This window comes from Pithys albifrons, chromosome 1 (assembly GCF_047495875.1).
Source record: "Pithys albifrons albifrons isolate INPA30051 chromosome 1, PitAlb_v1, whole genome shotgun sequence".
Classification (NCBI taxonomy): domain Eukaryota; kingdom Metazoa; phylum Chordata; class Aves; order Passeriformes; family Thamnophilidae; genus Pithys; species Pithys albifrons.
This window is the reverse complement of record NC_092458.1, coordinates 75,974,715-75,993,463: the sequence shown is the minus strand read 5'-3', so window position 1 is coordinate 75,993,463 and position 18,749 is coordinate 75,974,715. Positions and strand designations below refer to the sequence as shown.

The following is an 18,749-nucleotide window of genomic DNA, read 5'->3' as shown; positions in this document are numbered from 1 at the left end:
AACATCTAATTAGCAAATCCCACTGTAAGTTTGTTTCAATTTGACACAAAGGGAATATGACAAGCAGAGAAATTATAAGCCTTACATTTCCAGCTAGCCAGCTTGGATTGATAAAGCCAAGCTTAAAGGGGTTTTGGAGATCTTAAATCTTGGGGTGTAAAAATCCAGAGGGTGAGCTGGTTCCACTAAAAATGTGAATTTATAGTGTTCCAGTCAGTGATACCTGATGGCAGCGACACAGCAGTCCTTTATGAATGTGTATTCATATTACCAGCTACAAAGCATTGCAGAAACTTTTGAGGTGGCCCTTAGAGCACACAGCTACAATGATCTGAGCAGGAGCTGAATGATACCACGTAGAAGCATACCTTGGTTCCTCATGAAGAAATAGACCATGAGGAAAATAAATGTGAATCATGACGTTAATTAGTAAATGCTGGTAATTAATCATGCATTACTGTAAATGATGTATAGGAATCCTCAGAAGTGGGAGATGATACTTCAGGAAAGCACACCATACAGCATAAATGAGGTGATGTCCCCATTGCTACAATCAGTGCAGTTGACCCACAAAGTTGCTTTGACCTTTGTTGTCTTTATTTGGAGAATAATACCATAAGTGTCTTTGTTGTCTCTGATTTAATATTCAGACTTATGGGAGAAGTGGGCCCTGACCAAGGGGCTGGTGGGCTCTTGCAGCTGTGCAGGCAGGCTCTAAAGAAGGCCACTGAATTCCTAAATACTGCAGGTAAACAGTTATGTTCAGACCTTTCAAAAACTCTGTAATTTACAGACCAATTGTATTTCTGTTCCAGCAGCTACAAAGTACTCTGCTGAGAGACACTTAATGGATTTTCTGAACTTCATCAGTACTTTGGGTGCACATCAGATCCTTTGCTAAGGATCTCTAAACAAAGTCCTGTTATCTCTCTAGAGCATAGAAAAAACAGCATTCTTGCTGCAAAAGCCCCGTAATCTGTGTCCACAAAGCTTTCAAACTTCTCAGCTGTGCAGTGGGTTAGGTAGTCACATCCTGCAGACACAACTGTGTTTAGCGGCCAGATGACAAGAAGCTTCAGAAAATTAGTTTGCAGAAGTCTGTGATGACAGGCAAAACGCCTTCCTTGGTGTAATATCTAAATTTTGGCACTCAATAAAGTTCACTCAGGGCAAGTTTCCTAAGCCAAAACACCTCATTGCTGCACAGATGAGAGATCCCAGTACACTCCTGGTAAATAGTGCAAGTACCACTAGGGCCAAGGTGCCAAGTCCCATCTTGTTGGTTGGCCTCCCTGAGCAGCAGCCCAAGAGGACACAGAGAAAGGACTTAACGTTGCCTCAAACAGAGTTGCTCTCAGTATATTTATTCCTTTCCTGAGCGTGACCTTGCATTTTTTTTCCCAGAAAATAGTAATGTTTGCAGAAGTACTGCTCTCTTCTGCATGCTGATAGATTGCTGGAAGGTTCACCATGGCTGAAGGAAGGAACTGTTAGAATTCATCTACCTGCCAGTCTATTAAGAGAATGGGGAAATGCACCTACAAAGACAGCATACCAAGGGCTACCAAGAAGAAAAGGAACAGTCAGCAGAGACCTCCCATAAACCAGCAAAACTGTGCTTGCATCCAGCCAATGCTCATTTTGCAGCATCTTTCAGCAAAGCAACTTCTCAAACCTGCCCATAGGTTTCACCTGCTGCCTCTTTCTAAGGGATTTTCTGTTGGACAAAATCATGGATATTTGGTTAGGAAATTTAAAAGAGTTAAAAGGAGAAAAGTGTGCAAGCATACAAATATATTTTCTCCTTTGAAAACAGAGTGTTCACCTAAATAGTCTGGTGAAGAAACTCCAGTTCTGAATGATTCCTTCAGTGGTATTTCTCTGAGGCTCCATGCAAAACTTAGGCTTTCATTTTTCAGTTGTTTGTCATAGCTGTTTTTACAACTGCAGATGATCTCCACAGCTCTATTCTGATTTCATATCTTCAAATGTGTTGAGTCGAAACCCCACTAAACTACTCAAGAGTTGCTTAAATGTCCCAAGGTCAAATACATTTTACTTGTTTTTCACCTGCTTTCTAGATTCTGGGATACAGTGAGGTTGGACATTCTAACTTTGATTGGCAGATCTGAAACTTGGGATCTGCGACTTGGGTGCACAGGGACTTGGCATAGCATAACTAAGCTATAACAGCAGATTTTGTCAGAGCACTGTCTCATGATAACAGAGTGGGAGCTGGCCATGTGGTGTATAATTGTAGACATATCTGTGGCAACCTTCTCCTTCATATCTAAACATGTATTTTATCCACAGAATATTCCCCGAGGTGTGATGGGTGTTTATAAAGCTCACAGATAAGACTGTTTTTCTTTGCCAAACAGATAGCAAATGTGCAAACAGCAGTTTTTGTCATATCAATCAAAATATATCTAAAACCAGAATTTCCTAACCCTGCATCCCTGACAAAAATGATGGCATAAAAATTAACATTGTAAAATACATTATCTAAGATAACTCAGGAATTCATCAAAATTTTGACTTTCAAAAGAGCCTAAATTTCTGTAAGCTAGAAAACTTAGGAGTCCAAAACAAGCTTGCATCTGCCCTACAATCTCAGCTTTCTGACAAGTATCTACATAATATATAGCAGTGACAAATTCATTCCGTTGCATTAAGCATGTGTTTCTAGAAATTTTTCTAAACATGAATTAATGATACACCCGAATAGGTGTTAAACGTGCCATCATCAGCTGTGCAGAAGTGCATGCTGAGAGTGTCATGAACGGCCAGCAGTACACATCTCCTGCAGGAATGAGGCCAGGCTGCAAAAGCCTTCTTAATACTTGGACCAGAATGATTTTGTAACAAATAAGGAGAAATTTGCCTTACCTGTCTATGCTGCTGAGAGACTGGATACTGCAAACCTGAGATTTGCTGGCTTTGCTGCATTTTCTGAAGCATCAGTTTTTGCTGCATTGCTAGAGTTACATTAGGAGGCCTCTGAAGAGACTGGTTTGGGAGAGGTTGAGCAGGTTGCGACTGCGGCTGTTGTTGCTGCTGCTGCTGTGGCTGTTGCATGGGAGTTGAACCCTGTGCCTGCTGGGTGTAGTGCAGAAGGGCGGGCTTGTTTTGGGAACCCAAAACTGAAGGCATCTGCTGGTTTGTTTGCTCTGAGTTAAAGTGAAACAAAGGCTTTGTGTTGCCATGATGCTGCTCTAGAGGTGGCTGAGCACTGTTGATAAAGTTTCTGTTGAGATCCTGAGGCTTCTGTTGCATGATTATGTCCATGGGATTGCTCTGGGGAGTGGTTGGTTTATAAACATAGTTGTTCATCCCTTTTGACTGGTTTCCATTCACTGGTACCCCAAGCATTGCTGAGCTTTGTGGGCTGAACTGCTGCTGGCGAAAAGAAGGACTGGGGATTTTCTCTTGCACGAAGGGTCCGGGGGAAGGTCCTGATGGAGACAGCGCAGACCAGTTGGCTGTCTGATTCTGCTGCTGCTGTTGCTGCTGAATCAAGGCATGCTGCTGCCGGTTGGCTGCGATCTGTTTGAGCTGCTGTGCATGAGACACCTCCTGCCAGTTGGGCAATGGCCGACTGGACGCAGAGGAAACCTGCGATACCTGTGTTTGACTCTGAGGCACCGAGGGGATAGGTGAAGAGGTGGACATGGCAGTGGTGGCCATAGTGAAGGCTGAACCTGTGGAAGAAGGCCTCATCTGTGGGGAGCCCACAGGAGCCTGATTCATTCCTGGTGCATATTCACTTTTTATCACCATCTTATCCATCTGCAGAGATCTCACAGGGCCTCTCTGGCTTTGCTGCCCAAGGTCAATGTTGAATGGTTCATCTTGTTTTATCGTGGCATTTATCATATTCTCTAGCTCAAGATCACTCATTGGTGGCACTGATATGTTAGTCAGTTCATTAAACAGTTCCTGAAGCTCAAGATCCATCATTTGGTCCCATGAGTCTTCCACATATCTGTTAGGGAACAGGTTCTCATGGGATGTCTGGCCATCTAAGTGTTTGCTGCATGACATGGTTTCTCCTGGTTCTTTCTTTACCTCTTTCAAAGTCATATTAAACATGCCGTTCCCACTAGGGTGTGTACTGTTTGCTACACTGCTGGCCTTTCTTTGTGATCCTTGCCCCACAGTCATAGTTCCTGACATTGACTGGCTTTGGCAATTGTTAACATGTTGTCCACCTTGTCCCACAGCTATGTTGTCACCCACTCTTATCCTCTTAATGTCAAGAAAAGAGCTCTCTGAAACACCATTGGGCCTCTTGTTGTTGACGGGCGACAGATTTACCACCAACTTTCTCTTCAAGGAGCCTTGAAGCTGAAAGAAGCAGAGACAAAAAAATAATCATTAGATGGCACTGAAGAAACAATCTGTAGCCCAGATGCTTGAAAGGCAACAGGCAAGTAAGCATTGCTTAGTTTAGAAAACGCCTCTGGGCTTTCTCAGTCAATGAAGCTATGCAGAACTGTAGGAAAATATGATCTAAGTGATGAATCTCCTTACCACCACCCCTGCCACCAGCATTTTTCGAGCACTGCTGCCTCCTGTTGCTCACAGACCCTCACCCGCATGTGTGTGAGGGAGGCAGCTCTATCTGTAAGTGGTAAAGCCTAGCTCACATCTTCCCCACATTTGCTCCCATCTAGCTGTGCCAGACAGATATAAAGTTCTTTTAGATGGCAGAGATGAATGTAGTCATGAAATCTGCCCTTGTGCTTATACAGTACTGCAGGCTTTCACTCTCCTGATTTCAGCATATGACTCAAAAGACCATTTTTGATTGCCAGAGTCCAAAGGTCCTAAGACACATTGTAATGGCACACACAAGATCGAGGCATCCTGAGTTCACACAGGTTTATACTGACCAGAGATGTGTATAATTAAAGATGTTAGATGTTAACTTGTTGAAAACTGAGAATGAAGCCACTGGAGCCATGTCAGGTTATGTCAGCCAAGGGACTAGCCCATGATGTACTGATGGATTATTTGCCACATTAAGCTCTAATTGTTTATGTCCTTAAACATCAGCCATAAAACACACAGTCCACATAACACTGCTCTGAGAGCTGTCACTCTATTTCATTTTCCATGAGAATTTAAAGTAATACTTTAATTTGGCTCACCAGCCTTGTTGGCCCACCAAAGGAAAACAGGTTCATGGCTCTATCTACCTAATCTACTCTCACCTGCTGTGGTTCTACACATAAATTCCCACCCCAGCCACAGAAAACAGAGATGTGAGTCCCATGAGCTGAAAAGTTTGGACTTGGTGCATATGTTCTCAAGTAACATGCTGACGCCCTCAAGAAGATTTACCTTGAACATAAAAGAACAGATCAAGGGTAGCTGTCCTACATTTAACTCTCTATTTTTGATCTTAGAGGTCTTTTCCAACCTTAATTTTTCTATGATTCTTTGACCAGTGAGCAGTGCACACACACACACACACACACACACACACACACACACACACACACACACACACAGCCCTTGCTCAGTCAGCACACGCTGTTGCTGTTTCAGCTGCAAGCAATGCCAGGAAACTAAGCAGTGGAACATGGTTCATCTTCTGTCTTTCTGCACCTGGACAGAAGTGCAATGGCCCAGGAGGCATCAGACAATGTCATCTGACAAATACCTTGGTGTGCCAGTGAGAAAATGGTGCCTGTACAAACTGTGATACCTTGGGAGGCTGCAATGGGCAGAGAGAACTGAGAACTCTAATTTTCCAGTTAAGTGAGGAAGAATGATTTATGAGGTCTTTCAGTCACATTATTTGCATTGTGCTGTTTCATGTACAGAAGTTCATGGCACATAATACTCTGTTGTGGCCTCTATGCCCCTCAGCTCAAGGCTTATCTACAGGTAAAACCTCTTCCCAGCTAACTCCAGGTGTGAACAATTTCATTCTGGTGCGAATGCCAACGAGCTGTTTGAAAAGACCTCAACTGAGAAATACATATTTCCTCCATCCCCACCTACCCTTCTATTGCATCAGTCAGTCACTGAGTTTAGCCCTTAAAAATAAAGTTTACAATTTCTCTCTGACACTGAAAGCTTCATCTCATATCTCAAGTTAAGATTCCAGCATAGTTTTTGAATCACAGATTCATGTTTTCATTTCATAAGACTAATTGGTGCCTAGTTGTCTAAGTCCACAGATTGTGTGCCTTCAAGAGTAATTAATTGCCATTAGGTGTCCTTCTGAGGGTAGAGGTTTGCGTGGTCATTGCAAAGAGCACAGACTGTCTTTGGTTAGTATGTTCCTTCTGACACATGAGTCACTGTACTTTCCTTTGGAAAAAAAAAGGTACACTGCACTTCCTTTTACCATCATCTTTGCTGTCAGTGTGTTTATTAGAAATCATTCTTGTGCCCCTAAATTCATCTTCTTGGGAAACGGGGAAGTCCCCAGGTCAGCAGAATACATGACTTGGCAGCACATTTTGCTCTCAGATATATTGCTGACAGAAAGGCTGAACAGATAATGAAGAATATATCCTCTGCAAACTCATATGCTTTATGTGGTTAATATGACTTTCTGAGTTAATTTTGATTTGCTTGACATTTTGAAGCAGAGGGAACTATTTAAAAAGTCTCCACATTTTCAGGGCATCTGCACCAGGCTTTCTGATACATATAAAAATGCAGATGTTACATTGTGCTGTGGGTAGCAGCTGCTTTTCTCCTGCATTTGAAGAAGCTTCTAGCCGATAGCAGGGTGAGCTCTGTGAGTTCAGTGAGGCTGGGAAGTGGTTTGCCACGCACAAGTCAGCAGCAGAGCCCAACAGAGCACTGTGACCTCCAGACACATCCCTTAACCAAGCATTCCCTACCTCGACATGGGCTGGAGGACTCCTGTTTTCATGACATCTGCTCTGCTGAAGTACCTACCAAAAGGAGCACTGTGCATTTCTAAAGGAGAAATAACAAGTGCTAACTTATCACATCTTCCCAAAACCTTGCAAACATAGCCCTTGGAATGCTGACAACACCATGTTTAATAGATGTCCCCATGTTAAAGCAGAAATGCGAGTGAGTGAGGCTGCAAAGGTGCAGGGAACTCTCAACGGACCTCACTGAGGCTGCTAGAAAGGTCCTGATATCACCACCTCTATGAGTTCAGCAAACGGAGGGTGAGGACATGGGAAGGATGTGAGCAGCCCACAGGGATGAAGACCCTTCTGCCTCCTTGCCCTGAGCTGTTACCAACTATATGTCAAGGGGGCATTGCAGGGAACTGGTCTGTGTTTGTTCAGCAAGACAAGCAGAGTCCATCACAAGCCTCTCTGTTTCATTGCTTCATCTGAATTCTGCCTTCTGAGGGGCACTGCTGCCCCAGCATTACACCTGCTCAGTTTTCAGAAGGGAGCAGACCTGGCTTCCATCATTCAAATCTTTGCTGTTTTCTAACAATTAGATTTTTCAACTATTGATAGGCAGTCAGTACTAAAGCCCTTTTCCCCAGGCAAGGCACAGACTCTTCAGAAGGAAAAGAACTTGCCCAGTTTCAGGCTCCACCTCTTTCAATTTGCAAGCCAGGATTGATTTGGGTCAGTAAACGAAAAGCAAAGGTTTCTATAACACACAGAGAAGCACATTCCTCCAATCAAACAAACTTGTGACTACACCTCTCAAATGCTTGAACTGTGTAATACTGAAAGGCTCTGTGATGGGAAACCAAGTGCCATGACAGTAAGTGGGAGAGGAGAAAGCCCTCCATGCCCAGCCCCATCCCACAGGTAGGCGGGCAGCACTGGATGAACCATCACAGAGTACAGGCATTTCCTGGCAGCCTGTGTTATTGTGAGACCTTTTGCTGAGCAGGCTGTGGTGAGTCAGTGTGTGTTCACGCACTTACATTGAGGCAGTGCTGGATGATTGATCTTCTGAAGTTAAAACTGCACAGGCTGAGCCTCTGGAGATCGTGTCTGTGAGACAGCTCAGCACTGTGACTGGACAAACTGCTTGGGGATGTCAACAACAGAGGGCAAAACTCTAGAGATGACTTGATCTAAATGACCCGTCTGACACCACGTCCTGTGCAGAGGGACATATATAACAAGTTTTATATTTAAAACTTATTCTGAGTATTAAAGGGATTTAAGAGAGGCAGCTTCTTCGCTGATGTGCCCTGACACCAGGCCAAATCAGCAGGAGATCCATGAAGCTAATATTTAGGGCTCATCAAATCCTGGTGTCAAATAATTTTTCTTTTGGAAAAGAAAAAAGATTTTTGCTTCACCTTTCTTTTGGTTGAATTTTTTTACTAAATGTAAAATGAGAGGATTTTGCTGAAAATCAATTATTTTTTTCTGTCTCAAACTTTTTTTTAAAAAGAAAACAGAACAAAAATTTTTTATGCAAAAGCACAAATTACCAGTGAAAAGTTCTAGCGATTGTTTTCTCCAAAAATATATATTTAACAATATTTTTATTACATCTGATACATTTCTGACATTAGTCACGTGTATTCACCTTGTATGCCTTTCCACAGAGTCTGTTCGATACGGCCAAGAAAAGAATTGCCTGTGTCAGCAGGAAATGGCACAGTCTATCTGGTTTCACTTTCAATGAGTCTTATTTTTTGTGCATTTCACACAGCTTCTGCAATTTGACTTCCTTTAGATTTGTTTTTTATTTCCTTTAACACTGTTTAGGAGCACAGTGCTTTACAGAAGTGCTAGGTTAACCCTCCAACACCTCGAGTTTCTCAGCTCTCAGGACAAGTAAAACACAGCCCTGACCTTCTGACTTGCCCAAGGAACTCCATAGAGCCTGCAGATCTCAAAAAAAAGGCAAAAAATTTCCCAGTGCAGATGTCTGTCATCTTGAAATGCTTATAGCTGAACAATCAAGACTGGACCAAACCACTAAAATGTCCCAAGTAAGCTATAGAGAAAATACCAGAGTGTGATAGTTTTAAGTCCCCACTAATCCTTATTAGCTGAACACATGAAAAGAAAATTCCTACCACCTTTGTTCTCCAACTCTCACAATTTCCTACTAAGGTTTGCAGCTTTCTCAGCTTATGTGGTGGAACAACAGGGACTAAAGTCATAAAGTGCTACTAACTGAATTCCCACGCGATTGCCACACTTTGTGAAGCAGCAGTGTAGGGAGTGAAACTTCTGATGTGAAAAAAATGTCAGCTTTGGTTTTTATTCTTTTAATATAGAAGCAGCAGACAAATCCACTTTAAAAGGTCCATGTTGGACTACTTAGTTTCTCACGGTATGTGCTGACTGTATCTACGGCTGCACTGTAAACAAAATCCTTCATGTATCTGGGGAGGCAAAAGGGTACAGGAATTACAGGAAAAATAGGGAAAATATTCAAACAATGAAACGAGGCAAAAAAAAAATTCCAAAGGAGGAAAAGATGCTGAATGCTACTCCTTATTTATGCCATGAAAGCACCTTTGCATTGCAGAGTTTGACCCAGCAAGCCACTCATGGGGTTTAGAGCCTGATCCTGAATGACAGAAACTCTCATTTTCAAAATAGTGGTTTGCAATGTTTGCTGTCAGTCTTCTGCAGTGATACCCCCTGTAGTGCCCATAGCTGTGCCAAGCTGGGGAGTTCCTCTCCAGGCAGGCACTGGAGATCACCAGAGCAGAGGCTCCCTGTAGCAGGCACCTCTCCAGTGTGGAAGACCAGGCACCTCTATCCTTGTTTTCTTACACCTTCAGCCTCACAAAACTACATGAATGGATGGTCGCTGTGACTCACACCATGGCCAGCTGGGAAGCCACAGAGGTGCTCTGGGGCTGACACAAGGAGAAGGAGGGGCCATTTTCCCGAGATGCCACCTCTGGAGCCATCACAGGTCCAAGCCACATTCACACATGCATCCTCAAGGCCCGTTTTCGACCATAGACTCACTTTTGAGGGCTCCTATTACCACTGTTTCTACATAAATCCTGAAATCTGGTGGCTCTGGTTCTTGCCCCTCTTCCCCACAGCCAGGGACATCAGGTTCACCCTGATGTCTCTCCTGAAGATCTAAATAGTGTAGTCCTGTTCCAAACCTCTCCCTAGCCCTTCTGCTCCACACTTTCTCTGCGCAGCATATTTATTTTTTATCTTTTGCCTTCATTTGCAGCATCCACCTGACATGGCTGAGGATGCAGGCATGACAGTTGTCTTCAGAGAGATCTCCACCTTCAGGAAGTCCAATCTGCTGGATGATGCCAGATCTTGAAAGCTACATTAATTTTTCATGCAGGACTGAGTGACTACTTGAGGGCCCTGGACACAGCACACAATAGGGAGCAGTCCTGAGATCTGGTGTGTCCTCACAGCATTGCACAGCACCATAGCTGGGCGAAGATGGTCCCTCCATGGGTGTAAAGAACTGGGCAGGAGCAGCAGATGCTGTTTCTTGCTCCAGTCTGGCTTGCATAGGCTCAGCTCCAGGTGCCTCCTGCTGTCCACTCTGCTCACAGGACAGGGACCAACTGTTCTTTCTGAGCAGTGAGGAGGAGGAGGCACAGGTACCCAGCCCCACACTGTCAGAGAGCGCAGCACTTGAGACAGCACAGCTCTACCCTGCCTCACTCCCCTACTATTTAGCTAATCAGCTCCTGAGACCATTTGGGTGACTGGAAGCAAGGTTTACTGCCATGAGAATTTTGCTCTACACATCCCAAACCTTCCCACTGCCATTCCATGTCCTTCTGACCATAAGCACTTTGGGAAGAGACTTGGTGTCTACACAGGCTTCTTGCAGTGGTGTCCTGACTCAGGTTAATCCTTAGCCATAAGCACCACTGGCAATAATAATGCTGACTGAAGAAGCAACACAAGTTTTCCTCTATGTTTACTGTAATAAGTGCCACCAGAACTGAATTTGTAGTAACAAATAAGGATGTTCCTTGGCTGACAAGTATCCACTTAATTCTCATTACCTGAAACAAGGCTGGAATACTAATCAATGTGTTAGAAATTCCACAATTTGCCTTCAGATTATGCATCTTGCCAACTGAACATACCAAACTAAAAATGCATCCATATTATTCACAGTGTACTGCCTAGAAACATAACATCAGGGCTCTGGTCCAAGCTGCTGAAGCACAATAACTATATTTTTTATGCAGATTTTACATCTCATGGATTATAAAATATCATGTCTAGTCACAGTCTTTTAGAAGAATAGGAACACAGAAAAACAATAGCACTTTAACTAGGTCAAGATTGCTAATCAGAATGTAGCAGTCATTACTGTGTGCAAAACAAATAGGCATGAAAAATCTGCATTTCTTATCTTGCAAGCTGTATATTTGTTTTCTGGAGATGTCTTTTCTGTTATTTTTTTTCCTTTCTCTTTTTTTATGATCCTTTCCAACCATGAATAAATTAACAACCACTTTGTGTGAAATCTATAGAAATTTATGTCAACGTTTATTACCATGAAATGTGGAACAAAGCATAATGGAACCTGAGCTTTGGGAAATACGACTGCTTAGCTGATCCTATCCTGATGATAAGGAAATATCAAATGCATTATAAATGCTGACAGGATGATCAGGCATGTAAAAGAGGTCATCCAACACCACCCTCCACATTGTTTACCAGTTTCATAAGTCAGCTTAAGGTATTAAAAACACATACTGTCTTGCACAGGAAGCTCCTAATCCTTAAAAATGTGGCTGCTGTTATTTGATTTGCCTTTTAGAGATCAATAGCACAGCAGATTTCACCTAAGGAAAAACTGCTGAGAGCAGTCTGTTCCTCGTATTCTGCTCAGCATTGCTTCCAAACTGTCTGTCTGAAGGCTTTGTAGGCTCATTAGGGCACATATCCGTGCCCACATGTGGCTTTTATTACCTGTCTAAGCACCTATCTGCTCTGCAACACTATCAAAAGTATCATCAGTCAATCATGGAAGACAGTAGCCATCCATCCAGCCTTGGAAAATAAGGAAATACTTAGACTGTTTCTTTCCTCCTGCAAATCAATGAGTCACACAGGACACTCAAGTCAACTGTTTGGCCGTGAGGTCTTCTGCAGAGCAAGTTACAGTTCATAGGAGATACGGTCATCACTTGTCAATTGGAAAAGAAAGATCCCTTCAGCATATTAACAAGTCACACTTCCAGCATCAGATGCTGTCAGCCAGGAAAAGGAGGGCCCACGTCAATGAGAGCTGCCTTCCATCATGCATCAACTAATACTATTAACAAGCAACTGGCAAAATGGCTTCTTTTTAGAAGGAAGGAGTCTTGATACTTTGCCAAAAATTTCAGTGGAGAAGTGGTATTTAGTATCTAATTCGGACCTGTGGTAAGAGAATGTCTCTAACAAGGTTGTTGCACTCGCTTGATGGCTGGGTTTGACATGTATTAGCATTTTCACCCTGCCTCTCCCCATCATGCATGTTCACCGCATTAAGGACGTAAAGTAAGAGCAGTGCTTAAGAGCCATTTTCAAAACCTTCAGCTTAATCATGGAGTGTCAGAACAAGCCAAGTGCACCCCACCAAGAGTTTGAGCAGAATTGGCAAATATTTAGAGGGTTTTGGAGGGGTTTGGATTTAAGAGCTTTGAAAATCCTCCTATGAAGAGAATGGACAATAGAAGGGATAAATAAAAGATGATGAAAGTTTACATAATAAGACCACAACTGATTAATTGCAGATCAAGAGATTATATAGCAAACTTGATCAGTAGTAAATTCAATCCCAGTGAAATGATACACTTTCTCCTCTGAAGTGAATAGAGTCTGAGGAGCCACATGAGAAATCCAGAGCTCAGCAAGATCTAAACCAGGACTGAACATTTGTTTGGAAATAGGAAGATGCTGACTTATGAAAGGTGATGATAGCATATCTAGAAGGGGATGAAAAATATTAAACATCATGGTTCACACTAGTCTATGGTTCATGGGGACTGGTGGCACTTGTCACTGGGCAGGGGAAAAAGACACGAGGGGGAGGAGTGGTGGTTTCTTGAGGCCTATCCAGGTGATTGTGTATCTTCCCCTGTTATATTTGTCATTGCTAGTCATGAGATGCCACAGGGTTTAGAAAGGACACAAGTATGGGCGTGTTTCAGTTACTGTACTTCCAACATTTTAGAAGTATGGAAGAAAACTGTAAAAATGGCATTCATTTGGCCAGTATCTAGAAGATAATTCTGAAAAATGAAATGTGGAAGATCATGATCGTTATGGACAATCATTAGCAGGTTACAGGAACTCCAAATGCTTTATTTTCTTGGAAAAGCACATGTTCAGATGGTTTTTTTTCTTTTTTTGAGTATCACCTTGAAAGAATCCAAACCCAAGAAAATGGCCAGAGAGGCTGAATGCAAAGGTTTGGAAATATTCACCCAGGAAGGAATACTTCATGAATGGAAAAGGTCAATGTGAATAGAGGGGACCAGGAGCAGTTCAGGATAAGGAAAAGGCAGCTATAAGCTGAAACACCCTCTGGCCCCACAATTCATGTGCTGAAAAGCTTATGAGATCATGCTTAAAAGGAATGTGGAAAAGACAGGCAGAATGAAGAGGATGACTTTGCACAAGAAGATGAGAGGATGTTTGCACAAGTAGACAAGTCAAATGCATGGATACATCTCTGAAGAAAGTGAAAATAAGTTTTCTGTCTTTTTCTCTCTGATTAGCAAAGAGAATATTGCATCTAGAAAAAGTTTGGCTTTTGCAAAAATATTTGCTTTGGCAAAAGAGATTCAAGGAGACCACACCTAGGTAGGACTTGCAAACCTTTCCAGGGAGAAGGTGATGCCATTTGTACACTGCAGCCCTCCTGCTCCTTTGCCCTGCCCCTCTGAGGCACAGCCTGGCTGCTGAGCACACACTGTGGTTTGTGGCCTGGAACAGCAATGCCAGTGACTAAGACTGTTGGTGCAATTCCCTGCTGTGGACGCTCACTGTCTCTGCAGCCATCCAGGCTCCTGGGAGCATTTGTACTGAATGCCTTTATCCTGCCTACAGCTTCCTTCAAGGGGCTGGTTCTTCTTAGGCCCATTGCTGATTCTCCTGAGACACAGTGGGGTGCTAAGCAGCTGATGAAGGTGCTTCTGGTAGTCCTGGTCAGCAGCCCATCCCCACCAGGTATGGCAGTAAATGACAAAGAGTCACCACAAAACTTTCAGGTATTTTTGGCTGCTATAATAGTTTTTGGTGAATGGCACACAAGTGGATTCATTACAACTGGTGCTTCCTATATGCCTTATTTTCCTACATGCACTGATCACTTTTTGAGTGAACTTATGTAAATGGAAACAGCACTGAAAAATTAGTAGTTTTAGGCCTCTCAAATATAACAGCCTTTCTCAAAGTCGTATTTTCCTCCCCAGCAGCCTTGAATCTGTTTCAAGAGTCAGTTGTGATTGCTGGCTTTGACAATTCAAAATAAGAAAAATTCTTTGTTTGGCAATAACTGAGTGGAACAGTGTCTCCTTCCTGACACAACACACTGTTACAAGGGGACACAGTCCTATGAGAATGGACACAGGTATCACAATCATCCCAAGAAACAGCATTCCTTTGGCTATGAGGTGAAAATGGCTCAGCCAACAACTCTAAGAAAATCTCAGCTACAGCCGAGATTTGTTGCAGCAGTGCTACATCCTTTTTGTAGCCCACAAATCAATGATGCCTCAGGTGTGGCCAGAAGCAGAACTGTTCAACTGCTCTGCTGACTTGGATAAGGGAGTCCAGGCACCCGACTCTGTCCCCACCAAGAGTCATGCACCTGAAACTCTCTGCAGTTCTATAGCTCCATAGCTGCATCTCTTAAACTCCATCTCTGCAGACCACTAACAGCAGAGGGTTCACTTGCTACTTGCCCATTTACCACATTACTTACAGAAAGAAAATGAAAGTATTGTGGCAAAGGCCTTAGTGGAGAGTTCCTTAGAGGACCTTTAGGATAATACAATGACAGAGATGTGAAAGGACCTCTTGATATAGAATCAGAGAATCAGAGAATGGCTAGAGACCATGACCTTAAAGATTACCTAGTTCCAAACCCTCTGCCATGGACAGGGACATTTTCCTGAAAGACCAGGTTGGTCAGAGCTCCATACAATTTGTCCATAAACACTTCCAGGGATGGGGCACCCACAACTTCCCTCAGCCACCTGTTCCAGTGCCTCAGCACCCTTATAGCAAAGAATTTTTTCCTAATATCTAATCTAAACCAAATCTTTTTCAACTTGAAGCCATTCCCCCATGTCTTGTCACTACATGCTCTGCTGAAAGTAAAGCTACAAAGTTACATCAGATTGCTCAGGACATTGTCCAGGCAAGTGTTGAACATATCCAAAGATGAAGACTCCACAACCTCTCTGGGCCCCATTCCAACTCCCCTGTTTTTCTTTATGTCTAGTCAGCAATTCATGTTCCTTGCCTCTCATCCTTTTGTTGTTCACTTCTAAGATACATCTCGTTAGTAAATGGCAAATTTTGAACATAGAGCAAATGGAGGGAATGTATAAATTTGACTTGTCTCCTAGTCAACGATATATATGATGAGAGAGGAGGAGGAGGAGATGAAAGCAATAAATGACAATGTACTTGAGAAATGTCAGTCTGTTTCCATGCAGATTCCTTCAGGGAAGGCATCAGATCAGCAGTTTTTAAATGACATAAACAATCAAAGGGTTGACCGAGCAAACTGATGCTGCATCAGATGAATCTTGGTTGCTAATTTGTGCTTTTCCTTAAGCCCAATCTAAAGTTTGTTGAGATATACAAGTCTTTAAATGGACTTTTCTGGAGTTTTTTTCTCTCTTCTTGATTATAAGGTTCCATGACAAGGACTTTATCTCTATATATTTTCTTGAAAAATACTCTTCATGCATTTAGACACTGTCAAACACATTAATGATGAGCCCTGTTTTCCAGCTAAATTCCAAAAGACATCAATGCACATTCAGTGCCTCTGAAAAGCAGACATCTATTTAGGTGTCAAAATATGGATCCCAACATACTTTTGAAAATACTAGCCTGGATAAATATAATTTTCCATTTTATAAGTAATGTGAAACATTTCTCCTTTACAGAACCAGTTACTGGTGACTAGAAATCATTACAGTTGAAGGGCTGCACAGCAAACTGCTATATTTGAAACTCTGGAGGTAGCACATTAGTGCCTAGTGGACAAATGACCACATAATTCTTGGTGCTAATTAGTTCCTTTGCCCTCTGTATGCTTCCCTTTCCTTTCTCAGAAAAAAACAACCAAAAACTCAGGGTTATCAAAACACTCAGTGAAACTTTGCTTGCCTATTACTTAGACTAGGCTGGCTTTGGTAGATACATATTTACTCTCATGTATGGTGTGGAAATAAGCATTTTATAGCTTATTAAAATAGTTGAAAAAATTCAAAGATATTTCTGTCCAGAAGAAAGTTCTGTCTATAGCAGGCTGCACTTGGGAGAAACCTTTGGAAAGGCTGGCCGTGAAGTCTTGCTTGGGACATGGATCAAATCAAAGCAGTCTCCAGGGCAGCTGTGGCTCTGGCAGGCATGGATGAGTTCAGTCTTTAGGTCATGAATCAGGCACATTTCACACACACTTTAAAATACAGAAGTGGGAAAGTGTTTTGCCACATTCCCCAAGTGAAATTTAAATTCTAGGGACCCCTTATATGCTGATATTTGTCTGCATACGTGGCCTTGTTTGTGAATCTGTACTGAATCCCATTTCAATAGTGAGCTAAATTTTCTGTTGCTGTAAACAAATGCAGCTACACTGACCTGTATCAGTGTTTTATTAAGAACCAGCCCTGAAGCCTGAAATCTGGATTATAAACCAGCATTTACTGGAAGTGTGGATTGCAGCAGGAACTTTTGTTGGATGCCTATTGCAACAGACTCCTCACTTCTTTTTAAAGTGCCTCTAGTGTTGCAGGCTTTTACTGAGGCAACACAATAGAGATGGCAGGAAAGCTACAGCTCTTCACCATCTCAGAAAAGGAAAAAAAAATGAAAAAAAAATCCATCAGTCCTTAAGGATACAGCACTGCTAGGTAACTGGGACAATGAATTAACAAGGACTGACTTTCCCCTCCCTCTGTTTTCAAGGATAGTAAGTAACAAAATCTGGCAGGCTGAAAAGCCCCTGCTCAGAGGAGAGAGACAAAGACGCAGGGCTGAAATTCATCGTGTCAGTTTAAAAAGGCAGAGTTTTGCATTTACACAATATGCCCATTCTTGTTCTCCTTGACTCATGGAAAAATATTGAACATCGGACAAGAATGTAGGAATGTGTCTGGTGTCTGATCTCCACAAAAATCTAAATGCCGCTTGCATTCACGTAGGAAATAAAGACTGGCTATCCAGGCTCCCTTGATGTGAAAGGAAAATAACAGTAGTGATAGCAATATCATTATAATAACAGGAGCAATATAATTTTTTACACTGGCTGTGTAACTAGTACAAATAAAGCACGAACACAGGCACTCCTGGCCCTTAACCCAAACACAGCTCAGCAGAGCTTTCTAGACCATTTGCTAGTCACAAGCATCACAAATGCTCCTCTCCACTGATGTCATCTGAAACCACTGTTTGTTTTCCTGGGTAGCAGAGGTTAAAGCTTTTTATTGCATTTTTGCCTTGAGATGCCGTAATAGTTGCAGTGTCTATATTACCATCTATGGCAGACAGGCTGTGTGTCTGCCAGCTGTCAGGCAGCCTATTCATCTCCAGTTGCCTTTTGCCTACTTTCTGTGGCAGAAGAATTTCTCTTCACTTGATTTCATGTGCCAGAGTCCTGTTCCTGCCGACGTTTCTGCTGCTTGTTTTTAAACACAAGCTGACTACAAGCCTGGGGAGCATGGGAGCCCTCAGCCCTGAAGAACCTGGGGCTCCTGTGACACATGCAGCTTGCCAGCCAGCCACTTATGGCCCTGGGGCTGGGCGACATCATGTAACTGGCGGGATGTGAATGGGAGTTGCTGGCTAAACCCAGTTGTTGACTCAAGAAAGAGGCAACCAATGCAGTCACCATGGCCTGTACTCATGGGCTGCTCTAGGATACTCCAGAACACCCTCCTTTTGCTTGTTACATGGCAGAAATGTGGAACCTGGCTACTTATCCTCTGCCTAGAACCCCCTCTTTTTTCTCCAGTTCTTCTCATGCATCTAAGGCATGTAGTCTCTGTAATGACGATATTGGTACATGTAATGTCTGGCCACTCCTCACCCAGGTGTTCCTGGAAATCCCCTCAGATACCTGCCAGCATCATTAGGCACCAGTATATCTCTAAAACATCCAGTGCTGTGGTATTTTACAATTTTACCAAAGCCTGATTATCAGGTAGGAGTGTGCAGGAACCCTCCTTCACACAGACCAGCCAGGAAGCCCACAGCCAGAGGCATTTTCTCACTCTCCTGTTCCCCGAGGAGCCTACGTCTCAGGCTCCTGAAGTCAACAGAAAGACTGTTGTAGACATCAGTGTGTCTTGGATCAGGCTCCAACTACCCAAGAGAAGGACTTTGCAGCCCATCCAGATGGTTAAGAGCTTTACATACAACCGCTGCCTTATTAAATCTACAGTAAATTAAATGAACACTTAAGACACTCAACTGAAAGTGCTATTGACTGTGGTAATTAAATTGAAATACCCAATTAACCACACCAGAATAGGAAATGAATATATCATGGGGCACCACTCTGTAGTGTCTGAGCCAATCAGATGCTCTCTATACCTTAATTTGAATGATTTTTAAAGGGAGATTATGATTCTT

General features: G+C 42.8%; 1 protein-coding gene across 2 annotated transcripts in view; it reads right to left on the bottom strand.

Annotated features, from left to right (window-relative positions):
- The window catches only part of MAML2 (mastermind like transcriptional coactivator 2), a 211,813-nt gene that overhangs the window by 60,433 nt on the left and 132,631 nt on the right, over positions 1-18,749 (bottom strand). For both annotated transcript variants that reach the window (XM_071555275.1, XM_071555283.1), the window contains one exon: positions 2,890-4,347. In XM_071555275.1, the coding sequence (XP_071411376.1) occupies positions 2,890-4,347 (1,458 nt within the window). The remainder of the gene's footprint in view (positions 1-2,889; positions 4,348-18,749) is intronic.